This window comes from Carassius gibelio, chromosome B24, assembly GCF_023724105.1.
Source record: "Carassius gibelio isolate Cgi1373 ecotype wild population from Czech Republic chromosome B24, carGib1.2-hapl.c, whole genome shotgun sequence".
Lineage (NCBI taxonomy): Eukaryota > Metazoa > Chordata > Actinopteri > Cypriniformes > Cyprinidae > Carassius > Carassius gibelio.
In genome coordinates, this window is record NC_068419.1 from 22,669,096 (window position 1) to 22,687,716 (window position 18,621).

Genomic DNA, 18,621 nt, shown 5'->3' on the forward strand with positions numbered 1-18,621 from the left:
AGCCTGCCTTGTATATGATCACTTACTGTGTGTTCACACCAGATGCGACTTGTGCAAATAAATTGCGCTATTTGGGTGTAGTTGGAGGCTTGAACATTTTGAGTTTATTTGCTTCATTCGCGCGTGAAATTGACTTCACAACAGACGCAAATTTGTGTCATGGGAGGGGCTTCTGCCAGTTAAGTTCACACAGCATTGAGATTTCAACCACCATTTATTCTGATAATTTTCAAAATATTACTGTTTTAAATGTATTTCAGGCGAGAATATAGTTGTTTTAAACTCAAATATGTGGTTTATTTATAAAGACAGCGCCTATTTCAAAATGTGTTTCGACGATTTTGGAGACGATCAGCACTCTCAATTTGGATAGTCCTTCTCACATTCGCCGCTGACTGTGATGTCTCTTTAGTGCTTCAGCATAAAATATAATTCGTTTTGGGTAAATCTAACAGGTGATCTTTGGTCTTTATTCAATTAATCTATTTCTTCCAAGCAATATTTTATTCCTGTTCGACGATGACTTTGTCCTCCATTTTTGTTTTGGATTTTCCCTCCGGCTCTGCACGTCACTACTAGAGCAAGCTCCTGATTGGTTAATGCAGTGTGAAATTTCACCAAAGTTCAGTTTTTTCAATGTCAAAACACTCAACTCGCACCACATCTATCGCGCGAATCCCATCTTTTGTGCTGCCTCGATCGCGAGAGTCGCGCCACAGGATGTCTACTCACGTTTGACTTAACATGTAAATAACTCGTGCTTAACGCTTCATTTGAGTCTGGTGTGAACGCACCATTAAATTTTCTACATTTCAATAAGCACAATTTGTGTTTTTAGTTAAGTCGTTTTGGTCTTTAATTTGTGACATTATGAGTAATCTGTGCATCAAAAGTCTCATAAACTTGCCACTGTAGAGTCAGTATGACCTAGAGTATACAAAAATGCAAATTATACATCAATAGTGGTTCGTCAAGCACACTAAAACTTATCATTGTCCTTTTGTGTTTGTCTTTGGACAGTGGAAAATGACAGAGAGCTGTCTCCACAGAGAAGACACCATAAAGAGTTCAAATTCAGCATGTCCCAGATTCCAGAGGGAGAGGCCATCACAGCTGCAGAATTCAGGATCTACAAGGAGTGTGTGACCAGGGCCTTCCGCAATGAGACATTCCTACTTAGCGTATTCCAGGTGGTTGGGGAACATCCAGAAAGGTAAATGAGCAGTGAATTGTAAAAATATTATTCTGTAAATATGGACATTTATGTGCTAGTATAGTTGATTAGTATAGTCAAATATATAAATAAATATATATATATATATATATATATTTATTATATATATATATATATATATATATATATATATAATTACCCAAGTAAACACGCATGAACTCTTTCAAAAACATGCATGAAGCACAACTAGAATTAAGTTACTAAATTAAACCAGTTAAGTTTACCAGTTAAGTTTACAGATAACGTTATTGTTTGGAAACAGTGCCCCCCCCCCCCCCCCCCCCCCACCACAGAACAATATCTATGTACTTTGATGTTACAAACACATTTGTGACCCTGGACCACAAAACCAGTCTTAAGTTGCTGGGGTATATTTTTAGCAATAGCCCAAAAAACATTGTATGGGTCAGAATTATTGATTTTTCTTTTATGCCAAAAATCTTTATGATATTAAGTAAAGATCATGTTCCATGAAGATATTTTTAAAATGTAAAACTTAATTTTGCCTAGTAATATGCATTGCTAAGAATTGGTTTGGACAACTTCAAAGGTGATTTTCTCAGTATTTGACCCTAATAAACCATGCATCAATGGAAAGCTTATTTATTTAGCTTTCAGATGATGTACTGTATAAATCTCAATTTCTAAAAATTTACACTTAAGACTGGTTTTGTGGTCCAGGGTCACATTTGAAACAGCGCAGAGGATACAGAGTGAGCTGCTGCCATCCATGGAGTTGATCGAAGTTACCTAAAACTGAAATATGCTTTATATTAACCTCTTAATATAATAAACCTATGCCACGCGGCTTGTGCTCCTGTCAAATTCCTGTTATGTAATGCCTTTGAGACATGTTTTCCTAGGAGCACAACTTAATATCTTGTGTCTGCCCTGTACTTTTAAATGTTAAAAAATTCATGTATTTACATTTAAATGATTTCCTGACAGCAAGCAAGTCTACAATCTTAACTCTGCAAATGTAGACTAATTCTGAATAAAACTTTTGGATTAAAAAATGTAAGCACTTCAAATCTTTTCCTTCAATTACATCTGACAGTTTTAACAGACTGTTGTGTATTTAAAGACAGACACAGTTTGAGTAGACCACTTTTTAATAAATAGTAAAAAATACTTGTTTTTTTCCTCCTGCTGTACTGAAAACATATTGAACTGTGAATTCAAAACTGAGGTATGTACTGTCAGTGAGTTATTTTGTGTACCGTTACACCCCTAGTAAATATGATCAAATACAGTTAAACTGCAAATGTGAAAATATTTATTTGTTGGGGCTTATTTATGATTTTTAAGCTGAGTAATTATATTTTAAATCAAGCCCAGGCATCCATCACGAAACACAGCAGAGGTTGTCTAACATGTACTTTATGTAGACTAAGGCCATGACCACAATGAACAACTGAAATAGCTCTAGTTTGGCATCTAAAAAAGAACCCACCAACACACGTCAAACATTGACTTTGTGGGTGGTGGGAGGGATATCTCATTGAAAAAAGGCAGATGGTGTGACCAGTAAAGTGTCCAAAACTCACCAATAAGATGTTGTTGTTTTTTCATTATTATTATTTAACAATAAAAGCCACAAAAAAGCAAAAAAAAAAAAAAAGGGTAACAATGAGCTACATGTTTCTCTCCCAAATAGTTTCTAATGTTTATCACGAAGTGTTCATTTGGTGTACATCCTGAGTTGAACAATGGACACACTGTTTTTCCACAAACCTGCAGTGGCGTCTTTTATTTTTAGTCATATCTTGAGATTATGCATTGCCAGTCATTGTATCACAAAAAGGTGCAAATTATAGCGTTCTTTGTGGCATTTCCCTACATGCCACTTTCTACATGTAAATACCAAATGCTGTGTGGCATTGCAAAATGTATTTGCTTACAAACAGATTAATTTGCAGACTTGTCAAGTTGTAATAGGATAATTACTGTGTTTATGGTTTGTGATCTTTAAAAAACACATTGGTTGGGGGAATGCGGTATAGCTAAGCTAAGCGGATGCACAAGATGGCTGAGAGAAACTTCTGAAGTGTGTAAGCCTTTAATCCATGAAGCAAAAAATAACTTGGTTATGGAGGTGGTCCAGAGGGGCTGTACTGTATATCTGCTGAATTTAGCCCATGTGGCAAGACGATTTGACCTAACTCAGCAGCATAGTGAACCTCAACTCACCAAGCTTCAATTGCCTTAAATGTAAAGAAACAATAGCATGTAAGAACATTTTCCAAGTGGTTGGACTCTCATTGTTTCCCTGAACCTTTATAATATGTCATAGGCGCTTAATTTTAACACCATTAGAAAAAAATGACTATTTCCAAACATTCCCCATCTTCCATTGTTTGGTTATATCTGAAATTGATTACACGCATACTGCCATAATCTACAGTTGTTTTAACAAAGTGTAGGAAACAGTATACAAAAAAATAATAATAATTAATAAAAAAAAATATGTTATTAATAACTCACCCTCATGTCGTTCCAAACCACTAAGACTTCCATTTATATTTGGAACACAGTTTAAGATATTTTAGATTTAGTCCGAGAGCTCTCAGTCCCTCCATTGAAGCTGTGTGTACAGTATACTGTCCATGTCCAGAAAGGTAAGAAAAACATCATCAAAGTAGTCCATGTGACATCAGAGGGTCCGTTAGAATATTTTGAAGCATCAAAAAAATACATTTTGGTCCAAAAATAGCAGAAACTACGACTTTATTCAGCATTGTCTTCTCTTCCGTGTCTGTTGTGAGAGTTCAAAACAAAGCAGTTTGTCAAATCTGGTTCGCGAACTAATCATTCGATGTAACCGGATCTTTTTGAACCAGTTCACCAAATCGAACTGAATCGTTTTAAACGGTTTGCGTCTCCAATACGCATTAATCCACAAATGACTTAAGCTGTTAACTTGTTTAATGTGGCTGACACTCCCTCTGAGTTAAAACAAACCGATATCCTGGAGTAATTCATTTACTCAAACAGTAGACTGACTGAACTGATGTGAAGAGAGAACTGAAGATGAACACCGAGCCGAGCCAGATAATGACTCATTCATGAGTCAAGAATTAATGACAAGAGTTATTAATGACATAATTATGATTTTTGGGTGAACTATCCCTTTAATGAAAATCACCTAGCATTGGAAAACTGTATTGCAAAAAAAACTTGGAATATCCTAAGAAGTTTTGTATTTACATGTATGTGTGGCACTTTTATCTAAAGCAGCTTTGAATACTTCATTATATGGGGTGGGGGGGGGGGGGCTGTTTTGGAGACATTTGAGATACAGTTTTAAACACAGTCAGTTGTATTTATTTTGAAATCACAGCATAGATCAGGTTTTGTTTTCATGACAATCCATCAATACCCCATGAAAAAATCCAGTTTGCCATGCCTGTAGAGTTATTACTTTTCTGTTTGTATATGTTCTAATCCCTTGTTGTTTTCATGTACATCTGGCCTCTGTAGAAAACCTTCCCAAGCCATATGGGAAGACGGTTCTGTATGCGTGCAATGGCAGCATGAAGCTTTTAAACTACAGGTTCATTTTAACAGCAGCCAATGACTGAGGCAATAAATGCGATTTATGCATCCAAAAAAAAAAAAAAAAAAAACCCTCACACTTCTGACGTTATTATTCCGGTTAATTTAATGTCTCTATAAGAGGCTTTACTGTTGCGCTTTTAGAGTTGGCAGCTCCCCTGTGGTCTCATTCGGACCACGTCCCAGGTGAAGCTGTGTGACTGGTTGTACTAAACAGTATGAGTCAGCATAAGTATGATGAGTTCATGTCAAATGTGACGTGTGAACCACCGGAGGGAAGAACCTCATATGGAGTTCCTTTAGAGAGCAGCTCTAATTAATGAGCAATAAAGAGGGGCTACAGGGACATTCCCAGAACACCTGTGTGACCGACAGCTTTGAAGTGACCTGGCCAACGCTTATTACCATGCATACTGTGTAATTACAATAATGGGACAGGTCTCCCTGTAATGCTACGGTGATCAAGCTTTTTCCTCTGTTCTGAAATCTGTGACGAAACTCCCCTAAATATGACAAACAAGTATTTTTTTAAATAATTTAATACATGCCTTAAAATGATCTTGGAAAATATTTAATTATATTTGAAATAGAAAACAGGATGAGGTGAAACATGCTGCAGTGGGAAACAACTAACTAAATAAAATAGCTATTAACATCTCAAGATAGGAAACTATATTTGTTAATAGTATTCATAAATGTTTTAATTGAAACTGTTAATGAGAAGATTCAAGCTGGCTGTCAAGCAAATGTGTTTGCAGACTACAATTGTAATTTAATTGCTTTTACATGTATAAACTATCATTTACTATATAAGTGACCAATTATGCATATTATTGCTTTTACCATTACCATGCATATTGTTATAATTTATTCCATATACTGAATTTATACTGTATTTCCTGTTATTCACTTTGATCATATCATAAATATAGACTTGCTGCTGATATGGTGTTAAAAATAAATAATGTAAATGAATGAATTAATGAATACATTTACTGTATTATGTATATTCATGTTTAAATGGAGCTATTGATTCTTGTAAACAGTATTTATAACAGTTAATGATATACAGACTTGCTCATTTGCAGGGATGCCGACCTGTTTCTGCTGGAATCTCGCAGGTTGTGGGCTGCTGAAGAAGGTTGGTTGGAGTTTGACATCACAGCAACTAGTAATCTCTGGGTGATGAGTCCACATCATAACCTGGGTCTACAGATCAGTGTGGAGACCAGCAGTGGTAAGATAATTAACGATCATTTTTGTGTATATTTCCAAGGAGTCCTGCATCAACCAAGCAATTGCCAGTGAGATGAAAGAGAATGATTGTTGTCTCAAAGTATTATACAGTATACATCTTGTTATACATTTGTATAGTATACATTTGTATACTCTGTTATACAAATCACAACTGTGGGTACTGACATAACAATTTAATGTAAACCTAAGCTTACCATGACACAAAGTATCAAAAAAACATAAAATTTTGGTAGACATAATTTTACTCATATTATCTCTATAATCAAGGATTGACATAAATGTGACAGAAACTAATCTTCTTTTTTGCCTCAAAGGAAAAGCAGGGTTTATATCTGTAATAGAACCATTTCCTTAATCAGTTAACATGGGATTTAAAAATAAGGAGTAATTAAGAATAAAACCATATTCTGTCACTACCTCAATTATAGTACCCAGTAAAGTTTTGAGTTATAGTTAATCATCAAAAGCACTCTGTAGTGAGGACACAGCTTGGTGTAATTAAGGTTACAATAAATCAGTATCATCAGCATGAAAATGAAAATTATTAATATTAAATCAAGGTTATTTATGTAAATAATAAAAAAGTAGTGGCCCCGAAACAGACCCTTGAGGAACACCCCTTGTAATCTGCAATGATGCAGTTGAATGGCCTTCCATTTGCACACATTGTGTTCTGTCCACTAAATAGCTTTCAGACCTAGAGATTGTGTCATTTCACAATCCAATTCGTTTAAGTTAAATTTTTTTGTATAATGAAGTCAACAGTGTCAAAAGATTTGGACAGGTCAAAAAAAAAGTGATACACAGCAGTGACCTTTATCAAGCACCTCAATGAAATCATTTAAAACTAGTTGCACCTTTATTTGTGCTGTGTCGTTTATTTTTTTTATTTTTTATTTTTTTTATATATAAAACCTGACTGATTGTTTGATAAAATATAATGTTCCATAAGATATGAAGTCATCTGCTCACATAAGAGATTTAAAAAGCTTAGAGAAAATTTAAAATTTAGAAATCAGCCTATAGAAATTCATATCGGAAGGATCTCTCCTTTTAAAAATGGGATAACAAAGGCAGACTTCCACATCCTTTGGAAATTAATTTAAACTCAGTGAAAGATTATAAATACATGTCAAAGGGGCAGCAATATAAAATAGTGAAATGATATTTAAAATAGTGGTTCTAATTGGTCAGGACCATTTACATCCAATAGTTTAAGTTTATTATTATTGTTATTATTATTATTATTATTTATTTTTTTTTTTTTCTGAGGTAGATACGGTTTAAAACTACAATTAAGAGCTATCACATCCCTTCTTCTGTTTATAATTTAAGATACCTTAAACAATGATCCTACAGCATCAAAATGTTTATTAAGACATCTCAGTATCTCTCATTTATCTAAGATTTGTATGGGATGGTCCATTATGTATAAAATGAAGACTTTCAGCCTTTTTTGCACTTGAAGTCAATATTTTTCAAAAATTTCATTGATTTATTTAGATTTTAAGTTGTTTCATTTAAAATGTAATCAGCTTTAGCTTTCCTTATCATCACTGTATATCTATTATGTAATTATCTAAAATAAAGCCAAACAGATTGAAGATTGGAATGCCTTGCTCTAGCCCAAGCGGCATCACACCCATGAATCAAAATTATATATATTTTTTTTAACCAAGGGTTATCTCGACCCTTTACACAATATTATTTTAAAAGGTGCATGCTTGTTAATGATAGTGGTGAGCCCTTAAAAATAATTCCAGACACACTCAATATCTGGAATCAACAAAATCTTCTCCCAGTCAAGTGGTTTTAGGTAATTTTGCATTTCTAACTATTGCAACAGCACAGTGATCACTAATGTGCCTAAACAGATGCTGCTGAATATCTATAAGGTACATTTGTAAAAATTAAACCAAGAAGTGATGATTTATCTGACTTTTTAAAGTTCAACCTGGTTGGAGTATTTACTAATTGCTCAATATTAAAAGTATCATAAAAGAGCTTAACTTCATCAGATAAAGGCTGTAGCCAGTTCCTGTTAAAATCTCCAATTAGTACTATTTCCTTCAAATTCAACTTGGATAAATGATCTGTTAAAAATAAAATATATTTTTTTAGGAATATCCCATTATAATACTTTTTGCTTTTTGTTTTTAAAGGCTGGAGCATCAATCCCAAGGAAGTGGGATTAGTAGGTCGTGATGGCGCTGTAGAGAGGCAGCCTTTCATGGTGGCCTTCTTCAAAGTGAGCGAAGTCCGTCTGCGAACTGCCCGATCAGTGGGCAAACGACGTCAACCGAACCGCAATCGCTCCAGCAGTCCACAGGAGGCATCAAAGGGATCAGCTAATACAGGTTATCCATATATATTTTCCATATTGTGCACTAAGCACCTTTTCTTTTCTTTTTTTCAAAAGAAGAGAAGTTTAATATGCACTTATGGTAGAAATCAGCCATGCAGTCTCTTTTAATTTCTCAGAATATGTTGATAGTTCGGGGATGTTTTTGTATCTGATGAGTTTTATTGAGTCCAGATCTTCACATATTGTACTCTTGTATAATGAGAATCTGGACTCAATAAATCTCTTTAAGATCCTTTAGAGAATTCATTTAAAAAGCAACACATATGTAGGCCTGACATCCTGTGTCTTGATTTGAAGTCTTTCACCCAGCCCTCAGCAACAGATTGCTGCAGTGATTACTTATTTTTGTAGGTTCACATGCAAGTTAGCATCACCCTGGCTCCCAAATATATATATATATATATATATATTTTTTTTTCGATTTGCTTTAGGATTATTGTAAAATGTAAGATCTGTGACTAACACGATTATATGATTAATATGTTTTGTCAATCAGGAGAATCTTTACAAATTAACACAATTTGTAAGAATTTTGAAACGTGGAATCAATTGCCTGCTGAATATAAATACATTTTCCTTGAAAGTTTGAGTTAGAATAAACTGCAAGAGCAAAATTATCAGCACAATTAAGCAGTAAAAGTGAACTAGTAGCTGTTTGGTATGATGACGTTTAATGACCCCAACATCCTCTGTAGTCCAATTTAGCTGCTTGTTAGCAACAGCCTTTTTCAAGCCAAGTAAAAGCTTAATAATAATAATAATAATAATAATAATAATAATAATAATCCATAGGGAGCATTAATGATGTATTTCATGTCGAACATTAAAAATTGTATTTGAAATTTGTGTTAAATGTGTTTAAATGGCACAGACATTTGAAGGAAACTCAGTTGGCCCCTTGAATGCTAAGGTTTAAAGTAACCACACTTTATATGTTCAATAGAATAATGTTCTGGCCTTTTGTGAAAAAGAAAAGACTCTAAAATGTAAAAATAACACTTCATTAAATAAATATGTATGATAAAATATATTTTAATTTCAAATTAGAGTCAGAAAAATACAGTGCACATGCAGCTAGTATAAATAATGGTTTTGACGCCAGCCCTTATGTTGTGTATTGAATTAAAATGTAAAATAAATCAAAATGTAGAGCTTTTGAATCAGCCACAAGTATCCCATATTCATTTTAATATAATTTGCACAAGATTCTATTAATTAAATAATTAATCTCTTTAGTTAAAAAAAAAAAAAAAAACAGTCTAGGAACAGCAGGGTCTTAATCCAGTTTCTGCTTCTCATTATTGCTCTGGTTTGGGGTGGTCTGAAAGCTTAGTGCTAATACCCACATAATCCAGAGCTAATTATGAATGTGAGGCCTTAAAACATGAAGGACCTGGGGCTGAAAACTGTATTTTTAACTCAAGTTTATGAGTTCATGAGTTTCATTTTCAATCACAATATTGGATGAATCTGAATTGGAAACTACTGAGATACTTTATAATGCATGCTGTGTGTGAGTGTATACATACATACATATATATATATATATATATATATATATATATATATATATATATATATATATATATATATATATATATATATATATAAATTCATTTGACAGGAATAGTTTTCTCTCTGCTGCAATTTAAACATAATTTGTGTTGGTGAAAGAAAATGCATTAAGAATATGTTCCTAACTGCAATAAACTAATTAGCATAAACATATTACGTATGCAATATATCCTGCTGAGAATAATTTACATCAGTGCCATATATAAGTCAGATTCACCCACTTATACAGTAGTGCACTCAAACCTCCTAAACATTGCACACTACGTGTCCTGACTAATGAGGAAAATCTGCTTAATTTGTTCTGAAGGATTGGACTTTATGTAACCCAAAACATCAACCCCTCTCCTTGGCACGACTTGGGATGTCTGGAGTGTAAATATTTAGATTTGGAGCAGGAAGTTGCAAGGCCATTGTGACAGCCGTCCCCTTGTGGTAGTGTTGAGAGTGCATATGGTTCCAATATAAAAACTCTCTTATCAAAGTTTTCGAAAAGACAGCCCGTAAGCGCTGCGTCTTGACCCATATTGAGAGATACAAGTGCACATGGTTATAAGCTCTCTAACTGATGAAATAACTTTTGGAATTAATTTCATGAAAATGTGTTGAACTTTGTAGAGTTAATAACAAATTCTAAAACATTAGTTTGCATTTTGACCATTTTCATGACAGTTTATGATAACAACTAGCCTAATTATGACAACAATTATGGTATATTTAAAATGTAATAAATTGTATATAAAATATATATCAAATTTGTGAAAAAGTGAACACAGAATTAATTGCTATCATAATGCATGTTGTGGACTAGTGAAGTCTTGTGATTATGTAATAACTAGGGCTGGGTATCCCATCAAGGAGAATCGACTCCTCATTCAGAGCCGTTTTCAGTTCAACAAAGTTATGGGTGCCTCTCAAACGGAAGTCTGCATATCTCGGCTGCTGCGTTATCAAATGTCGCTGAACGTTGATTCATGAAAAATACACTGAATGAAAATGAGTCAGTCCTGAGCTCATCTGAGTTTAAGGATGCAGTCTTCTGTTTGAGAATTACGCATAGTTATCCATACTTGCATTAATTCGCTTCTTGCTTGCTACAAATGCAAATTTTTTTACCTTTCTATCAGCCAATGATAATCCTGAAGAAAAAAAAAAAAAAAAGCAGAGAGCACAGATCGGTGGCCGAGAATGCATCTGACTGACAGATGAACCACAAGCTCTTATATCAGTGTTATTGGTAATGTTCGGGTTAATTTGTTTCAGTGTACAGTTTATTAATCTTGTACAAGGCATACAGTTAAAGTAAGCATCATTCAGCTGAACTGTGCACATGTATTTTAGACGTCTTGTTTCTATCATGCAACAAAACGCATGTCCACTGCTGAACTGTGTCCTAAGACTATCATGGGCAATGCAGACAAAATTGCAATTTAAAATCAATCAGAGCTACAGAAATGTATCGCAATTTTTACAAATAAAAGTTCATATTGCAAGAAGGCTACCTTCTATGACCTTTATCCTGCAGTCATGGCGAAATTAGGTTCCTCCAGCCTAAAATAAAAACAGGAATCGAAAAAGAATCGAAAACAACAAGGAAAACAAACAATTACAGAACCAGGAATTGGAACTGGACTCGATTCCAAAAATTTCGGAATTGTACAGCCCTAGTAATAACTGTCACAGTCCTGTTGACATTGCAACTGAAACATTGCTGAATTAATTAATTTTGTTAAGCGATATAAAACTTGTAAAAAATTTATTACATGGAAAACTGAAACTAAATTAAACTAGCGAAACAAAAAAATAAATAAAATTTAACTAAGACTGAAATAAAAATCACTTAAAGCTACATATTTCAAAATGACAAAAGCTCATGAAAAAATTACTAAACTAAAATAAAAAAAAATTATTCTAAATCGTAATAAATTCTTAAATAGTATTAGAAAAATACCACTGATGTGATGATTGGTAGAAATGCATTAATTAAAAACATACCCTTATCTATAGTCTTATCAAGTATATGTTGTGTGTCGGGACATTTAAGTTCTTCATTTTGTATTTTTATTTTTTACTACTTTTGAATCTGAGCTGATATATGACCTGGACATGTTCTTGAAAGGTTTTGGGAGATTCACCCTTTGAAAATTCTTTCCGTCTCTATGAGCTTCCAATTCAGGTAAAGCACATTAACGTGTGATTAGAGGTTTGACACTGTTTCTTAAGCTTTGGTGATCTGTGAAAACAAAACAACACATTAAGAGCTAATTCTCAGCTAGAGGTGCGGGGGAACTCGCCAGCCTTTGGCCTGAGGGAAGTTAACAAGCGTCTAGCTCAGCTCAGTATGTGCCGCCCCAGTGCTAGACCTGTAATTACCTCCGAGCTGTTATTAGGTGCTGGGCTAAAATGCCTGACCACGTTAACAGTATCGCTTAAAGAATTATAATAACACGGCACTGTCCAGCTGCGGTTTTTCATCTCCCCCTCCCTCAACCCTCCTTTTGTTTACCGTTGGTGTAATTAGACATCGGCGAGCTCTGGGGATGGAGGTTTAATAACCACAGTGATGAAAGACAGGAAGAGAGATAAACTTCACATGGATGCAGACAGAACTCGCATTCTCTTTCATGTCATCATGGGAGTGGGGTGAGACAGCTTCCCTGCCTCAGCTCTTTCAGGGATGGATGTTATTCCATGCGGAACACCATGTCCATTACTCCAGCATGCCGTCACCACCAGGAATGTCACTGTGTAATTGCTCCAAGGAGTAGCTTTTTGTGAGAGAGGGTCTTTCAGATTTCGTTGCAGTTACCATGTATCTGTCTTTTGGTCAAGAAACCACATGTGTACCTTGGCATATGATTTTGACAGTTTTTGGCTGTACCTGTCAAATTAAACAGTTCATAAAGCTAATATAACTGTTTCTTTTAATGGTTCTTTAACATCTGTGTTCTTTCACTGATGCGAACCAATGTACTATAATGCTGTATATTATTCAATATGTGATTTTTTTAATATACTGTGAAAATCAATGGCTATTGCCTACTGTATGGTTTCCAACAAAATATCTTCTTTTGTGTTGTATGGCTAACATATATACTTAAAGGTTTGGAACAACTTAAACGTTAGTAAATGACAGAATTTTCATTTTTATTTGAACTATAACTTTAAATTACTTATAATGGGCGTTCTTACATTTGATAAGCGGGCAGCGGTCCTCTTTCGAAGGCCAGAGGCCCACAGGACCCACTCACAGCAGTAACAGTGTGGCATTAAATTTTACAGGCAGGAAGAGAAGCACTTTATGGGTTACCACAAATCTGGCCTTTACACTCAATGAAACTCCACACTAAATATCTGCTATACTCCTAAAGAGCCCTTGACTGTAAATAGTGGCAGTAATTAAAGAAAAGACGGAGGTTATCAAAACCTGTGTATGTTAATGCAGTGTATTTATCTGCAAATGTTTTTTTTTTCTCATTTATGTTGAATACACAGATGCATCATATTTGGGTGAATCTCACAAAAATAGTTTCAAGTCAAGAAATGTTATTGTGCATAAAGATGAGGCCTATTTTAAGATCATTAAAATTGCAAGCAAACAATCAATAAAACACTAACACCCATTAGTATTATAAATCTAGTGTTTTACAGTGTGTGTTTATAGTTCTCATAATTTTCAGTAATGAATGCAGTCCAGACGAAACAGAAACTATGGCATAATATTAATGGTAGTAAGTATTGATCCTAAAAAATGGCTTTGTTTTTATAGCAAAATATATATATTTTTTTCATTTAGATTTTTGGAGAGAAATATAACCAAGTTAATGTTCTTAAGGTTTCCAGAGATCAACCCGTTTAAGAAGATGGTCAAACAACTTTAAAAAGTGCAATATTCTTAGTATTAAATTCTGTTTAAAATAGATGGAGTATAGCATGTCACACCACAGGATGTCAACTTCCCATATGTATGTGTGTGTGTGAAACTAGTGTGTCAAAATCTGCCATTCTTGGGTTGTAGTTTGGCCTCATTCTCAGGCCTGTGGTTAGGTGTAGAACATTCTTGACTATAAATGTCGCAGTTGGGGGTCTGTGTAAGACAGGTTCACTGCTCGGGATCAGAGAGGAAGGAGACCCCTGGGGGACTGACTAAAAGGCCACTCGGGAGAGCTCGGGGGCCACTCCTGCTGGCGGATTTATCTCAGTAAATATTTACCCTAGTCCTGCCAGACAGAGTGAGAGAAATACAAGAAGGGGTCTTATTTTGGGGGCTAAAAAAGGCCAGAGATTTCACACTATATTCCAAGCTTCAAACCCAATACCTATAGTTTGAAGATAAATTATTGAAAATAATCTGCAGTCGATACGGAATATATTTGACTCTTTCAGCCATGAAAATTACTGTAAACTACAATAGTTACTTGTATTCACAACAGTATTTACCATTAGCATCATGGGAAATGATAACTGCTTTCAAAAGGGTTGCCCTTGTCTGCCATTGTTTGGACAAACTTTGCTTGGCTGTGGTGCAAACATGAACATTTACTGGTCAAATAAAATGACAGCTTTAGGACCAGGAAGCTTTTGCCAACCAGTTGCATCAACAGTGGACTGAACAAACGTTCTTCATAAAGGAGAAAGTGGGAAACACCTTAGCACTGGATGATTGCTGAGTACTTAGAATGACCTCAGAGATGTGCCTACACAGTCACCATGTGGTTTCAGTTACAGCCTTAATTTCTACTCTACATTACTCATAGACAATGTTTAAGGAAAGTTTTTTTTTAGCTGAATATAGGTTCCCCCCATTTTATGGCATTTGTCCCTTTTGTAAATGTGTTCAATTTGCCTAAATTTGAAAGATTTTTGCAATTATATTGAAAAAAACTCACTTATTTCAAAGATAATCAAATTATATTTAAACACAGGACATATGCAATGCAAACTTTGTTCAATCTAAATATCGAGAACCACTGCTTTAGTTAAATAATTATCTTTCTGCATTATCAAGTATCATTTGACACAAAAAAGTATTTGTGTAAATTGTATAATTCATTTGCATATGTAGAATGTCTAGTTAAATTATAAGTAGCTGGGTTTGATTCTTGTTCATTTGCTTAACTTATTCACTAGATCATTTTATTCAAAGCAACCTATAAGTAAATATATAGTACAGTATTGTGAGGGTCAGAGGGTTCTGCAGTGTAGATGGTTGCATATCAAGTGCTCAGGGAAGTCCTGTGTCTTGTTGTGAGGGATTCAGCTGCTCGGGTGGAGTGTCGAAGATCATTTCACCAAGTGGGTGTGAATGTTTTGGAAAGATGCCTGGTTGTGATGGTACCACTGGTCTGGATTCTGGATCTTTTGAATTAATTGCGCTAGCTGGAAGGTTGCCTAATAAAGCACTACAGTAGTCCAGTCTTAAAACGGCAACGGGTTTAAACAAGGGGAAAGATCTGATCTTGGTGACATTGAAGAATGCAGATCTGCCTGGCTAGGCAGTCTTAGCAATGTAGTGGGTAATGTTAAGCTCTTCATTAAACTCTACCACCAGGTTAATGACTGACTTGGATGTTGTTAGTGTTATTGTGCCCAGATGGACTATTATATTTTGTTGAATTGCCAGGCTGGCTAAGTTGCATTTATTGCGTATATTGAGAAAGGTGCCAAGTATTGAGCCCTGGGGTACCCCTGTCATAAGCTAGTGTAATTTAGACAACCCCCTAGAGCGTTTTTCATCTAATGTCCTACAATGTGTTTCCTGCAAATGTGATCTCATTGTACAAACTTAGGGGGAAAAAAAAATGTGTGTGCTGTAAGCAGGGGAGGAAAAAAAAAAAAACATTTGTTGTGTCACACATTTGTACATTACTAAATACACAATTAAAGTGTTAAACATTTATTCTAACAGGTGCATTTATCAGTTGATTTTCTTAGCTGTATTAAATAACAGATTTTCGTTGTCATGCTGAATCAACATATCCTTTTAACTTGTTTTACAAGAGCAGTAAATTTAATTTACTTACATCATAATGTCATTACAGTAATGAATTACAGTATGGTTTCATTAGGGAGGCTTCAGCAGCTTGTTTAAAAAGAAAACAAACAGTGTAACAGCAAGTACGTTCTCAGAAAAGGCAAAAGTGTGTTGTTTATGGGATTGGAGGGTAAGTTTGGTCGAATGCTATAGAAGTGGCACCTCTTCTAACTACTCGTCTTCAATGACATGTCTTGATCTATGGATGGGCAAAGTGCTGCTCTTTGGGAAGGGAATTCAAAAAAACAGGAAGGGAATGCAGCTGGTCTGAACTGATATCATAGCTTTCTCTCTCCTCTCCCACTCCACTGCACTTAGCAAAAATTTAAAAAAAAAAAAGTACATATGAGCACACCAGTGGAAAGAATGTGTCAGAGTTTGAATTCAGAGCAAGAGTCAGTGCCAGAGATGACCTTCCCCTTCAGAAAACCCAAACCTACCTGCTGCTGACATACAGCTAACAGGACACAAGGGTGGGGCAGCACAGATTATTAAAAAAACAAAACAACAAACCTTTAAATGTTGTTGACAGTGACTTGTATTGGACACATTATCACATATGTTGCACTGCAAATGTGTTGTGACACTGACAGGATTAACAGGAAATTTTAAGGCACCCTGTTGGTTAAAAGTGCACCAAAATATTTTCAGCAGATTGGCAATAAATGTCTTCTGTATCTGTACGACTGACTTTCTTACATGTAGCACAAAGACAATGTAAGGCTAAAAATATATCCCCAGTCACTATTTATTTTCATTGTATGCAATGAAGGTAAAAAGTGAGGCTGCCATGCTGCAATTTGGATTTATTTGGAAAGAGTACTTATTATGGAAATAATACACTTTACAGTTTTTTACAACACAATTTTAAAAACAAGGCTCATTTTGTGAAAACACTACACACACAATTAACACACACACACACACACACACACATCAGAACATCTGAGGTCTTTTGCAAAATGAAGCACTTCATTCAAAACTTTACAATAATTTTACAAAACCTAATTTTGGTACCATATGGCACAATCTGAAACACTTTTTACATTTCTATTTTTGATGCAGTTTTTTTTATTTTTTTTTTATATTCTTAAAGTACATGAACACCAAAAGTTCCAAAAACGAGACACGAGACAAGTACTGCCCATTCATGAAAATATTTATTTCGCACCACATTGTAAAATCTTTCAGTACATCCTTGCAATTAGGCTGCATTTTGAACTGAAAATCAGAACGTATTCCAAATACAATATACAGTAGTACATAAGCTTTTGTGGAAATTAGTTAAAAACACCTTAGCATCATCTCTTCATATAGCTGGGTATGTCCAATTCATCAATATCACAGTCAATATCTTCCCTTGCAAAACAGTGAGAGAAGGATCTTCTCAAATGGCGAATCCATCCTTACACAGACTCTGCATTGATTAGGTCAAACAACACATAGGGTCATAAACCTTCAACTGCCATGCAGAAGGGGTAAGGAAAGGAAAGGAGAGTGTTGTGGGAGGTTCAGGAATAATGGGACCAGACATCTAGTCCGTGCACTGCTAAGTCTGTCTAAAAAACGTATCTGGTTGGTGTTGTAAGGACCTATTTTTGCATGCCAGTGGAAGACCCCATTCTGCGTGATTGCAGCATCTATTGTGATGTTACCACCACATTGACTCGGGACATTCAAAAGAGCTCTCTGGCCAAAGATGTTTCCTCTTCCTGCACCATGGCCCTTCATTTTTTTTGAAGACAAAAATGCATCGGTTAAATTTTTAGAGTGCTTAAACCTTGATTTTTGAGTTTACAGTTAAGCACCTATGTGTCTGCACACAAATAACTCACTGTTAACAGTTCAAATTATAATCATGAACTTTACCTGTGCTTTGGTATGTTAGTCAACACATCAAAACAAAGTGTACTTCTTTAAAGTTCAACAAAAGACTATTAAAACATTATTTCAACTGTACTTTCAAGTCCAATATTTAACTTTAACATATACAATAACATTATTACATAGTACGTTTTAAATGTGTATTTATTTGATCTGCAACTGCATTTTTTTACTATGCCTTACAATTAAGCACACTTCTTTTTCACAAGGGGTCCCTTTAAGACCAATTTACTTTGAAAATATAAAATAAAATTAAAAAAATGTGAATGTTATACTGTGCCTTAGCAGCCGTTGATGTCTCTCTTCTCTGTATATAGCAGATTACAACAGCAGTGATCAGAAGACCGCCTGCAGAAAGCATGAACTGTACGTCAGCTTCAGAGAACTGGGCTGGCAGGTAAAGATGAAGATTATTTGCATAATCCTAACTGGATCAGCCTTCAGTGGTTGTTTGTTTGGATAGAAAACAAATTATTAATAATTATCCCGAATGAGTGTTTAATCTATTTTAAGATTATTTTTAGTGTGAGTATCCCTTTTGATTTAAATATATGTGTTTGTCAGGACTGGATTATTGCACCCGAGGGCTATGCAGCAAACTACTGTGATGGAGAATGTTCTTTTCCCCTAAACGCCCATATGAATGCTACTAATCATGCGATAGTACAGACACTGGTGAGTTCTGCTTTATAAAATAAATACCAGACTTAACAGAAATAG

General features: G+C 34.9%; 1 protein-coding gene across 2 annotated transcripts in view; it reads left to right on the forward strand.

Annotated features, from left to right (window-relative positions):
• The window catches only part of bmp6 (bone morphogenetic protein 6), a 46,116-nt gene that overhangs the window by 25,522 nt on the left and 1,973 nt on the right, over nt 1-18,621 (forward strand). Inside the window, exons 2-6 of one of the 2 annotated variants that reach the window (XM_052596535.1) lie at nt 1,021-1,213; nt 5,878-6,026; nt 8,209-8,403; nt 18,219-18,298; nt 18,466-18,576. In XM_052596535.1, the coding sequence (XP_052452495.1) occupies nt 1,021-1,213; nt 5,878-6,026; nt 8,209-8,403; nt 18,219-18,298; nt 18,466-18,576 (728 nt within the window). The remainder of the gene's footprint in view (nt 1-1,020; nt 1,214-5,877; nt 6,027-8,208; nt 8,404-18,218; nt 18,299-18,465; nt 18,577-18,621) is intronic. The other variant, XM_052596536.1, reaches the window with a different exon arrangement.